Source organism: Marmota marmota, unplaced genomic scaffold (assembly GCF_001458135.2).
Source record: "Marmota marmota marmota unplaced genomic scaffold, marMar, whole genome shotgun sequence".
Lineage (NCBI taxonomy): Eukaryota > Metazoa > Chordata > Mammalia > Rodentia > Sciuridae > Marmota > Marmota marmota.
The window spans coordinates 6,619,308-6,632,424 of NW_026000076.1; the positions used below are offsets into that span (position 1 = coordinate 6,619,308).

General features: G+C 33.4%; 1 protein-coding gene across 9 annotated transcripts in view; it reads left to right on the forward strand.

Moving 5' to 3' along the window:
• Positions 1–13,117, forward strand: part of Evi5 (ecotropic viral integration site 5) — a 205,605-nt gene that overhangs the window by 122,909 nt on the left and 69,579 nt on the right. For all 9 annotated transcript variants that reach the window (XM_048814448.1, XM_048814446.1, XM_048814445.1 and 6 more), the window contains 3 exons: positions 2,965–3,099; positions 6,189–6,329; positions 7,485–7,643. In XM_048814448.1, coding sequence (XP_048670405.1) covers positions 2,965–3,099; positions 6,189–6,329; positions 7,485–7,643 — 435 coding nt within the window. The remainder of the gene's footprint in view (positions 1–2,964; positions 3,100–6,188; positions 6,330–7,484; positions 7,644–13,117) is intronic.

Consider the following 13,117-nt stretch of genomic DNA (forward strand, 5'->3'; position numbering starts at 1 on the left):
TGTTGTGTCCACCGAAAACTAAAAAATAAATATTAAAAAAAAATTCTTTAAAAAAAATTAAATAAATAAATAAATAAATATTAAAAAAATTCTCTCTCTTTAAAAAAAAAAAACAGACTAATTATTAGGGCAGTGGTGGGAAATGAAGAAGAAGGAATGACAGGGAAGCATTCTAGAACAGAAAATCTTGTGTTCTGTGTAGCCAAATAAGAGATTTTAGGCTAATGGCAAATAGAGAAATCAAGGAAAGGAATTGGTTTGTGGAAGATGATGATAACTTTTCAATGAAGTTTTATTTGATAGCACATTTGTATGGAAACGAATAGCAGTCAGTTAGAAACTAGAGCTGCTGTGAATTCTCATACTTGGTGTTAAGAGAATCAATGTGGACTTTAGGTAACTGATCATAAGAATAGTCGGGGATTAAAGAAGTACCTTATGAAGAAGTTTTTTAACTGGGTATATGAAAGCTTCAGGGAGGTCAGGAATTATATACAGAACTTTGTGAATATTATATTTTTGTTTTGGAAAAGTGAGTTTTGTATTATTGCCAAGAGTCTGTGACACAAGGGGTAAAAATCACTGCTAGAAAAAGTAAACCAGGTAACTAAATATGGAGACAAGACTAAATACCAAAAACAGAGAACCAAAATAAAACTAGGATTGAAAGTTGCAGAAAATGACAACAGAGGGAAAGATAGAAGTAGTAAACCAGACATTAAAAAAAAAAAAAACTGAAACGGTATAGGTTGATGTTTTATTTTTTCTGATGCCAGAAATACTCCATATTCCTTGGATCCTGTATACTTTGCAGTATATTAGTTGATCATCATCATGATGACCTAGGAATTAAGAATTATCTTCCATAGACCTATCAGTAGTAAAAAGGAAAATTGCATAACACATTTAGAATGATTTTCATCCAGAAGTATAAAGTAATATTTTGCTATATAAAAAGCATAAGGTATGTATTATACAGAGTTAACATGTTATCAGAACTTAGCTCTGTAAATTTTACTGATAAAAATTTGTTCCCTACATTACTGTGGTTTTGGTACTTGGTTGAAATAATTGGTTTATGTCAGATGAAGCATTCTATTCTCCTGTGGGCCATTTGACTTTGAATATTTTCTTGGGGATCTTCTACTAACCAGATGGGGGCAGACAAACCTGGACTACAGTATCAGGGCTTTAGGTTAAAGGCAGACAATTCTGGTAGTGCTTGTAAAATAATTATGATCTCATTTAAAAAATTATGGCACTATTTGGATGAGGTTATTCCAAAGGAGTGATTTTTCCCATTTGATGAGGTAAGTATTAGCTAATGTGGTCTACCTGTTGCAGATGTGCTTCCTGTAAAGTATTTTAATCAAAATACTCCTAGCATCACAATTACTAGGAGAAGTAATATGTAACTCATGGAATTAAAAAGTTTCTATTTGGACATCTTTTTTTAGTAACTGGGGCAAGAGATACCAAGTATTTTAATTAAGAATTTAATCTTTTGAGACAGGATTTTGCTGTGTTGCTCAAGCTAGTCTTGAACATGAATACTCAAGCAACCTTCCTGCCTTAGCTGCCTCCCAAGGAGCTGGGACTATAGACGTTTGCCCAGCCATTAATCATTTTTAATAATTTTAATTTAACATCCATTTTGATCCTAATATGTTAAGGAGTTAAACATTTTTTTCTTTAGTCATGCCAGTTCATTAGATTGTTTTCTCTTTTTTGAAATTCTAAGTTGCCACTTTTCTTTCAATTATATGAATTAAGTGTGAAATGATAGACAAGTTATTTTAGAAAGGTTTTTGTTTGTTTGTTTTATGCTAGGGATTGAACCAAGGGCACTTTACCCTTGGGCTATATACATCCCCCAGCCCTTTTTGTTTTTCATTTTGAGATATTCTGTGTTGCTGAGACTGTCCTCAAACTTGGGATTCTCCTGTCTCAGCCTTCCAAGTTGTATAGTGTGCCACTGTGCCTGGCTAGGAGGCTTTTTATAATGAAGATTTAGATATATTTTTGCTTTTGTGCAAAAGTTTTTGTATCAGAACTCATTTGGAAAGAATTTCTTAAGTGACTTCCTTGATTCACATTATAGCATAGAAAAGGAAATGGAAAGGTTTCATGCTTCTTTGATTGATTTCTTTGTGTTTTCAATGATCATTTCCATTTTTATCCATTTTTATTTCCATTAGAGTAAAATAGAGTTTTCAGTAAATGTGTACTTCTATCATTTGTAGCAGTGCTGTCTAATAGCAATATGTAAGCCACATGTGTAATTTAAAATTTTCTAGTAGTCACATTACAGGGAGTAAAAATAGGTAAAATTAATATTTTTACTCAATAGATATAAAGTATTATTTTAACATATGATCCGTGTAAAAATTATTGAGTTGTCTTCTTCTTTCTTTTCTTTTTCTTTTTCTTTTTTTTTTGCTGTTGTGCTAGGGATTGAACCCAGGGGGCCTTGTGCATGCTAAGTGGACACTCTACTACCAAGCTTCATCTGCAGTCCTTATTTCATATTAAGCCTTTGAAATTCAGTTTGTATTTTATACTTTCAACTTATTTCAATTTGGATTAGCCATATTTCAAGTGCTCAGTAACCGTATGTGGCCAGTGACTACTATATTGTATAGATCAGGTCTGTAGAGTCAAAACATATTCTTAGTATCTGGATACTAAAATGAAATGATGAATGGAAAGAAAATTAATTGGACTTGGTGAATATAATAACTAGTTACCAAACCCCAGAATATGATTATCTTTAAAGATAGTAGAACTGGGCTTTTTTACTCATTGAGACATTAAGTGGAGAAAATAGCTGGGACTATTGAGTAGATGTAACTTTTACTGTTTGGTTGCCCTTAATACCTGAATTATGTAATTGTATTTTTTTTTTTTACTGTGTATACATCTCCATGCTTCCATGAAATTACAGTATGTGTTTGTAACCTTTAGCATAAATGCAGTTCCAACTACAATGAAGATTTTGTGCTACAGCTGGAGAAGGAATTGGTCCAAGCCCGACTGAGTGAAGCTGAGTCTCAATGTGCACTAAAGGAGATGCAGGATAAAATCCTGGATATAGAAAAGGTAAGAAATAACACAAATGCTGTTCACCCCTAAATTAGAGGGGAGATGTGGTAGGTATTTATTAAGTATTATTGAGTAATTAAAATTAAACTTGGTACTTTTACAATGTTAGAAAGTTAGAACAAAGAAGAAATATTTTAAAGATTGCCAGCTCTTCTTTGTTGCTACCATACTAATCCAGGCCTTATAATTAAGGACAAAAATGAAAATTAGAGCTCTTTTAGAAGAAAACAACCAGGATAATGTTCATAGAAAGAATATTTAAATGTTGAAGAAGAAAAACTTAGGTAACAGAAAGGAAATGTCCTCAAATATTGCAATATCTATATGTGGAAGAGAGAGAATAGGACTAGTTCATAGAAATTTCAGAGAAAAGTTCCTCTGAGTGTAATATTTAGAACCAAGCTAGAACAAGTCACCTCAGGATATATGGCAAATTCCCCTTATCCTGAGTGGTGCTTATTTATAGGTACTCACTTACTTCTTCTCCAGGATATCAAAGAATGTCAAGACCTAGTAGATAAGTAGAGTAAATAGAAAAAGTTACAGGTTTTTTATAACTCAGATTTGAGCAACTATGCTCTAGATCACAAACTGAATCTTTTTTTTTCTCATCTATAAAATCATTGATGTTGAGTTCATTCTTTTTTGCCCTTAGGTTTTTATTTATTTATTTATTTTAGTTGTAGATATACACAATATATTTATTTATTTTTATGTGGTGCTGAGGATCGAACCCAGGGCCTCACACATGCGAGGCAGATACTCTGCCACTGAGCTTCAGCCCCAGCCCAGTCCCTAGGTATTGTTGAATCAAGAAGGCTTATAGAAAATCAACATAACAGCCTGAATTGTTCTTAACTATTTCTTTTTTTTTTTAAGATGTTGATGGACCTTTTGTTTTTTTATTCATTTATTTATATGCAGTGCTGAGAATCGAACCCAGTGCCTCACATATGCTAGGCAAGTGCTCTACCACTGAACCACAACTCCAGCCCCTTAACTATTTTTTAAAGAACTAGAACAGGTGTAACTAGAATCAGAAGTGGAAAAATTTTGCTAGAAATCTGCTTGCTGTTTGTATATTATCTGGAAAATGTATTCTTTGATTTTTTTTTTTTTTGTGTGTGTGTGTGTGTGTGTGAAAAAAGCAAGCAACAATGCTGAAAGAAATACCTAACAGAATATTTGGTTTCTAATCTAGGAATATTCAGGGCTCTATGGTTTAGATAAGAATCTAAGTCTTACATTTGGAAAGACTAAGTATTTGGTAGAAAGAAGTGTATTTGGGTCCAGTTAAAAAATCGGTTTCTTAGATGGTGAAATGAGATGGACATCATTACCCTAGGTACATGTATGAAGACATGAATGATGTGACTCTATTTTGTGTACAACCAGAGACATGAAAAATTGTGCTGTAGATGTGTACTATGAATTGAAATGCATTTTGCTGTCATGTATAACAAATTAGAATAAATAAATAAATTTTTAAAAATGGGTTTATTGACAAGGGGAATGGCATGTGCCTGTAGTCCCAGCTACTTGGGAGGCTGAAATAGGAGTATCCCTTGAGCCTAGGAGTTCAAGGCCAGCCGGGGAAACATAGTGAGGCCTTGTATGATTTCTTAAGTGGCTGTGTTGATATTCACGTTTTAGAGTAGAAAGTAAGTTAGAAGTTTGCATTATGGTTAACCTCATTGTACAACATTTTCTTTCTCTGCTTCCAGTAATCTTTTTTTTTTTTATTTTTTTCCTTTTTTTATTTGTTTCTTATATACATGACAGTAGTGGAGTGCATTACATTCGTGATTATCCATTCACATCACAATTTTTTGTAACTCTGTATATGAAGTATGTTCACGCCAAATTATGCCATTATACATGAGCTCTCTTTTTTTTTTGCGTACAATTCTTAATACACCTTTATACCATTCCAGTAATCTTTTTAATGCATATACATTAGTATATTCTGATCTTCAGTTTAGAGAATGTTTAAAATCCATCATAAAAATGTGCATAATTTGTGAAAGTACTTTATTCTATAATCCCTGTGGGCTGAAATCTTTGTGACCTCCATAAAATATTTTAGAGATAGAAAATGTCATAGAACCAGGCCTTGAAATCTCAACAGTATCTTAGTTTATCCAGGGAACTTTCTCTAGGGCTGTTTTTGGATCTCCTGTTAGCTCAGTATTAAACTGCTCTGGAAAGTTATCAGGTGGGTCCTTTAGTATGGCAGGAGATTGATTTAAGTCTTGAATCCATCAAGCAAATATTTAGGTCATCTTGGTATTAATTTCTTGACTATTGATATAAATAGTGACCGATACACAGAGATTTGACACCCCTCTTCCAAGATAACGTGCTAAGAAAATAAAAACAGATTTTGGACTGTTCTTTTCTTTAAGTCTTTAAATCAGCAATATTTATAAGAGCCCCAAAGTGCAAACAATCCAGATATCCTTTCGCTGATGAATTAATAAATAAAAACGTGATGTTTGTACAATAGAATATTATTTAGCAATAAAAAGAAATGAATCTTAAAAACATTGTGTTAATTGAAATAAGCTAGTCACAAAAAAATCACATATTGCATGATTCCATTTATATGAAATGTTCAGAATAGGCCAATCCATAGACACACAAAGTAGATAAGTGGTTGCCAGGAACTGGGGGTTAAAAGAATGAATAATTACTGTTAATGGGCATAAGGCTTCTTTTTTAAAAAAAATTGTTTTAGTTGTAGATGGGCACAATATCTTTATTTTTATTTATTTACTTTTATGTGTTGCTGAAGATCGAACCTAGGGCCTCATGCATGCAAGGCAAGCGCTCTACCACTGAGCTACAACCCCAGCCCCATAAGGTTTCTTTTTTGTGTGTAAAAATATTCTGAAATTAGAGTTTGGTGATGACTAAATAACTCACTTATATACTTTAAAAGGATGAGTTTTATGTTGTATGAAATATATTTCAATAAAACTGAATAAAATAAAGTATTTAATTACATATGGTGCAAAATAGCTCAGTGTGTACCATATGTTGTTTCTTGAATTCATATATTTCAAGTTAAATTTTCTCTCAATTAGAGAAACAACTCCTTTCCTGATGAGAATAATGTTGCAAGGCTTCAGGAGGAACTCATTGCTGTGAAGCTGAGAGAAGCAGAAGCCATTATGGGTTTGAAAGAACTTAGACAGCAAGTCAAGGATTTAGAAGAACACTGGCAGGTACACCAATATGTTTTATGTACTTTTCAGAAATATCCAGTTTGTTTGAAGTAGCTGATGTTTGAAGTAGCTGATGATGATGGTTAAGTAGGAGATGGTTAAGTTTAAAGTGAGAAAAATCCTTGATTAATGTCAAGATTAAGAGCATTTATAATTTGAAGGTACACTGAAACTGTTTCTACCTTCTTAATTCTTATAATGAAATAAAAGATAGAAATCAGGTGATTTTTTTTTGTTGCATGATTGTGTATTACATAACATTTTCTGCAGAAGGCTAAGAAAATACTCTTTTTATACTGTACACATTTTTTCTAATGTTGATATTAAATCATTGACAATCAGTGTGAAACATCAGAAGGGTGACAGCAATATAAATTTGTCTATAAATTTGTAACTTCTTTTAAAAATAGTTATCTCATAAAGTATATGAAATTTAACTAATTACATGCCCACAAATTTATCCACACATGAGGAAAATTATTGACAAGGAAGAAAATACAAAGCTCTGAAAGACAGAAAAGAACAAGGGAATTAAAACAAAACAAACAAAAAAAAAACACATAGTTTCAGAATTGGATTGAATTGAGGGGAGGCAAAGACATCTGTCCAAGACTAAAATTAGACTTCTACAGTGTCATGGCTTTTAAAAAAAAATGTATTTTGTAGAAAGTATCAGGTTGCAATAAGCTGAAAATCAAAAAACAAAAACTCAGAACTGGTCCTTAACCACAAATTTTGAGAAGCACTGCATATAACTTCTAATGTTGCTTCTTAATGAATGACCCTATTCTTTTCTTTGTGTTTCATTGAAGATAATGTGAAAAAATCTCTATTAAAGATTAGGGTGAAAATTGTACTCTTTACTAGAATTACTCCTCAGTATATGCAGAGAAAAAATTTGAATTGCATCTGAGTCCAGGTCTGCCACTTAATTTGTGACTGTGTGACTTTCCTGAAGTTATAAAATCACAGTGTCTATTTTCTTACCTGTAAATGAAGATAATAGTGCCTAACTTTTAAGATTTCCTAGTGATTTAATGAAACAATATGTAGAAAACACTTAATATAGTACCAGTCCTGAAATATGTGCTTTGTAAAGTTAGCTCTTATTTTGATACTGAGAGTTTTCGATGCAATATAAGTTTTGTGCTTTAGCGCCATTTAGCTCGTACTACTGGGAGATGGAAAGACCCACCTAAGAAAAATGCTGTGAATGAGTTGCAAGATGAATTGATGACCATTCGACTTAAAGAAGCTGAAACACAGGCAGAAATAAGAGAAATAAAACAAAGAATGATGGAAATGGAGACTCAGGTATGATGGGAAAACCCAAGAGGTTTGAAAGCATCATTAGCAGATCAAAGTTTTGTATACACAGATTGTATCATACCTAGAATAAAGGTAAAAAGTGAGGTATGGGTCTGTCTAGGCAGTGATTTTCTAGCCTAAATGAAGAGGGCTAAAAATTGTTTTCAGAGATTTAATCTCTGCTTCTACCCACTCAACCAAGTTTAAGCAGGATAGAGACTTCATTTGACTTTATTAGGTAAAACTCAGACCTTTGTTGCATAGCTTGGGAAGGAACATTCATGTAGAGCAAAATATCTCAACCTCCACACTTAAAATTTTGGCTTGATATTCTTTGTTTTATGAAGCTGTTCTGGATACTGGAGGATATTTAACAGCATACCTGGTCTCTACCCACCAGATGCCTGTCACATCTCTCTCCCACTCCAGGTTGTTTTGACCAAAACTGTTACCATGCATTTTCAGTTGTCTTTTGGAATGGAGATTGGGAGGGCAAAATTGCCACTAATTGAGAACCACAACTGTGGAATAATGCTTCCTCAAATTATGTAATGAGTAATCTGTTGTAAAATTGTTTACTGTTTTTCTCTAAAGTCCTCTGTTACTCTAATAAATCCTATTTTAAATATAATTAAGATCTGAAAGGGCCTTTTTATGAAATCCATTTACATTGTAAAAACATTTTTTATTTCTTTCCTTTTTGGTACCAGGGTTCTTAACCAATGAGCCATATCCCCAGCCCTTTATATATTTTATTTTGAGACAGAGTCCTACTAAGTTGCTCAGGGCCTCACAAAGTTCCTGAGGCTAGCTTGGAACTTGGAATCCTCCTGCCTCAGCCTCCTGAGCCACACATTTGGTTTTTATGTGGTACATTTGCATGAACCATATTCTGTATGTAGTTGTTACTTCTTATCCATGAGATTGCGTATAGGATCCCTTTCAGATACCAAATCTGTAGATGCCCAAATCTATTGTATTAAATGGTGTAGTATTTGCATATACCCAATGTTATTCTCCTATATACTTTATTTATTTATTTTTTTAATTGTAGGTGGGCACAATGCCTTTATTTTTATTTATTTATTTTTATGTGGTGCTTAAGATCAAACCCAGTGCCTCACCTGTGCTAGGTGAGTGCTCTACCACTGAACCACAACCCCAGCTCCTCCTATATGCTTTTAATCATCTCTAGATTGCTTATAATGCTTAATACAATGCAAATGGTTTGTAAGTAATTGTTATGATGTATTGTTTAGGAAATAATGACAAGAAAAAAGTCTGTATGTGTTCAGTTACAGATGAATTGTGTTTTTTAAAATATATTGATCCTTTGTTGGTTGAATCCATGGACACAAAATGCAAGGATCCAGAGGGCTGGATGCTATTTGGTTTTCAAAGTATTTATTCAGTCAGTAGGGAGCAGTGTTAACTCATGTCATTCTGTATTCCATTGTGCAAAATGATCTGCTTATCTCAAAATGAATGTGTGATTTCTTTAGATTATATAGATCTTGCTTTACATTTTTCACAGTTATTTGTTGTATTTTCAGTATAAATAAAATAACACTGAAAGGATACTATAAGATTATGAAGAGTAGAATGTCTAGGTTTTATAGTGGGAAATAAATTCTGATTATTTTCATTATTTATTATTTTATTATTTATTATATAGTTATTATTTTTATAATCAGAATTTATCTTAATATAGACAATAAAAGTGTAAATACAACTTTTTTAATATATATTTTTTTTAGTTTGTAGATGGACACAATATCTTATTTTTATTTGTTTATTTCTATGTGGTGCTGGGGACCGAACCCAGGGCCTCATGCATGCAAGGCAAGAGCTCTACCACTGAGCTACAACCCCAGCCCGTAAATACAACTTTTAAGCCAGTGTTGAGGATTCTTCTCACAGTAGGTAGAGGTGAATGAAACATATTCACAAACATGGTTTTGAGAACTTTGAACAAAAAGCACTGTTCCAGCCATCAAGGACTTATATTTTAGTAACATGCTTCCACAATATGACTCAGAAATCTGGTAAGTAGACAGTTAGATAGAAATTGCTAGGGGAAATTAATTCCAGTTAGGTGTTTTGGGGAAAGACTTTTTAAGGAATTTGTGTTTTGAACTGTTCCAGACAGGTAGGTATGATTTTGGATAGATTTTGCTGAAAACGGGATTGTGTAAGGCACTGATTTCTAAATGCCATTGCTCCAATGGGTGATAATCCATGTAGTTTTCTCATTGAAAAATGAGAAAAACAACTAGAAACTGGTGTAACGGTGGTGGTATATAGTCATCTAATGAAATTATGTCAGACACCCATATAGTCACCTTCCAGATTGAGATTTACCCATGTTGTTATATGTAACTCCAATTTCTTCATTTTAAGAACTTTTAGATAAATCTGTCTAGTGAGTATATGTCATTTTATTGAGCCACTGTCCTTGCTTTATACAGATTTTTGCTATTGCAAATAATGCTACTCTGCACATTCGTGCATGTATTTCCTTGTGTATGTCTCCATGTGTTTCAAGTACAGTACTTGCTTAATGTGCATGAATCCTTTTGGCAGTCTGGGGCCTATGAACCCCTTCCCTTCTCAAAACAATGTTTTTGAATGCATAAAACAAAATACACAGGATTGGGAAACAAACCATTTATATTGAGGCACATTTATCAAAATACTAAAAACAAATATGTGACACAGAATACAGACACAACACAAAACACATTCCTTTTGGTGAATTTAAGTTGTTATTTATTTATTTTGGTATTTAAATTCACAAGTTAAATTATAAGTATTTTCCCATCCTTTTATATTTTCAACTTACCTGATTTTTTTAGATCTCTGATAAATAGCATATAGATAGCTTTTAAAATTGAACCTAACAAACGGTTGTTTAACTCTGAAATACCAAAAACTACTGTTAAAGTTATTTAAAGTAGGTAAATTTTATATATAATATAATATTATATAATATATAATAAGCTATTTAAAAATCCAGTCTCATGAAATTTGTTTGTTTGTTTTGTGGTGCTGGGAATTTGTTTATTTGTTTTGTGGTGCTGGGAATTCAACCCTGGGCCTTGTGCATGCGAGGCAAGCACTCTACCAACTGAGCTATGTTCCCAGCCCTAGTCCATGTTTTATGATTCTGTTTGGATTACTCTCTATCACCTTGCTAGTTATTTTCTGTTCATTCATTTATTCTTTATTTTTTCTTCTTTGACTACCTTTTCTTGGATTTATAGCACATTTATTACGGCTTTATTTTATTTTCATATCATTTATACTCCTTTTAAGAAATTTTTTAGTGATTATTCTAGGTTTTATAGTACACACCTATAATCAGAGCTTACTTTCAAATAATGTTATTAATTAAAAATAATGAATTGTTTCATGTGTGATAAAATCCTTACAATCGTGTATTCTTAATTCTTCCTCTTGTGCTATTGTTGTTATACATTAGTATAACATATGCTGATAATTTTGCTTTTAATCAGTGATTATTTCATAGATTTTAAATTTTTTAATGAATTGTTTTCCCTTTACTTATTCGACTTCAGCACTCATTTCTTCTTGTAGATCCTTGTATTCCTTCTACTTGGAAAGCTTCACTTTATATTTATAGTAGTGCTGGTCTACTGGCATGGAATTTAGGATTTTAGGGGAGAGTGGAGGGAGCCAGTGAAGGGAATTTAAAACATACTTGCAAAGTATTGAATTCTGGATTGACAGATCTTTTTTTCTTTCATCACTTTATTTTTTTAATTTTAAAATTTTTCTAATTAGTTATACATGACTGCAGAATGCATTTCGATTCATTGTACACAAATGGAGCACAGTTTTTCATTTTTCTGGTTTTCATTTTTCTAGTTGCTAGTACGGGATGTAGAGTCACACCACATGTGCAGTCATACATGTACCTAGGATAATGATGTTCATCTCATTCCACCATCTTTCCCACCCCCCTTCTCTCCCTCCCTCCACTTTGCCAATCAAGCTCCTCTATTCTACCCATGTGCGCACCCCTCCCACCCCCATTATGGCTCAGCATCCACTTATCAGACTACATTCGGCCTTTGGTTTTTTGGGATTGTCTTACTTTGCTTAGCATGATATTCTCCAACTCCATTTACCTGCAAATGCCATAATTTTATTCTATTTTAATGCTGAGTAATATTTCTTTGTGTATATGTACCACAGTTTCTTTATCCATATATCTGTTGAAGGACATCTAGATTGGTTCCACAGTTTAGCCATTGTGAATTGAACTGCTGTCTTTCATCACTTTAAAAATCACTGTTATCTTTTTTTATAAATCATGCATGCCGAAATTCTATTATAATTCTTATTTTTGTTTCTCTACATGTAATGTGGTTCTGCCTCACCCAGCTGCCTTTAAGATTTTTTTTTAAAGAGAGAGAGAGAGAATTTTTCCATATTTGTTTTTCAGTTTTCGGTGGACACAACATCTTTATTTTATTTTACATGGTGCTGAGGATCAAACCCAGCGCCCCGTGCATGCCAGGCGAGCACGTTACCGCTTGAGCCACATCCCCAGCCCATGCCTTTGAGATTTTATTTTTGGCTCTCTCTCCCCTGGGAGATTGCCTGCATTCTCCCTTGAATGTGTATGAGCTTTTTAAAAATTGGTTGTGTCTCTGGGTGGCAGGGAGAAAGAACAGAAAAAAAAAATTGGGGGGTGGGGGGAGTCGGGCGGCAGCGAGCAGTACCAGGGACTGAACTCAGGGACACTCAACCACTGAGCCACATCCCCTGTTTTGTTTTTCATTTAGAGACAGTGTCTCACTGAGTTGCTTAGCCCCTCGATTTTGCTGAGGCTGGCTTTGAACTTGTGATCCTCCTGCCTCAGCCTCCTGAGCTGCTAGGATTACAGGTGTGCGCCACCGCAACCCAAGTTTCTTGGCTCTGTGGATTGTGTCTACCATGAATTTTAGAAAATTTCTGCTTATTGTGTCTTGGTCATTATATCATTTTGGCTTTCTTCTGCCCATATGGTCTTCTGGTTTCAATGATATCCATATTGGGTTCATTCTTAGTGTACAGGATTTTTTTTTTTTCTTTTTGTAATGCTGGGGATCCAACCCAGGATCTTGTACATCTTGAGCAAGCACCTTATCCCTGCCTTCATGTTGTGCAGAAACTCTTGGATGCTCTTTTCTTTCCCCCTCCTCTATTATTTTTTCTCTTTGTGTTTTTAGCTTCTATTGACTGAAATGTTTCTATTGACTTCTTATTTAGTTCACTGATTATTTTCTCCACTTTGTTGAGTTGTTAGATGAAGCCATTTAAGGCATTCTTGTCATGGTTTTTTATTTCTCGTTTTTCTGTTGATTTCTTAGAATGCTAATTTTTCTAAGGATATTACCTATCTGAACTTACTTATTTTTAAACTTAGAGCCTTTGACATATTAATCATACTTACTTTAAATTCCTTGTCAGAT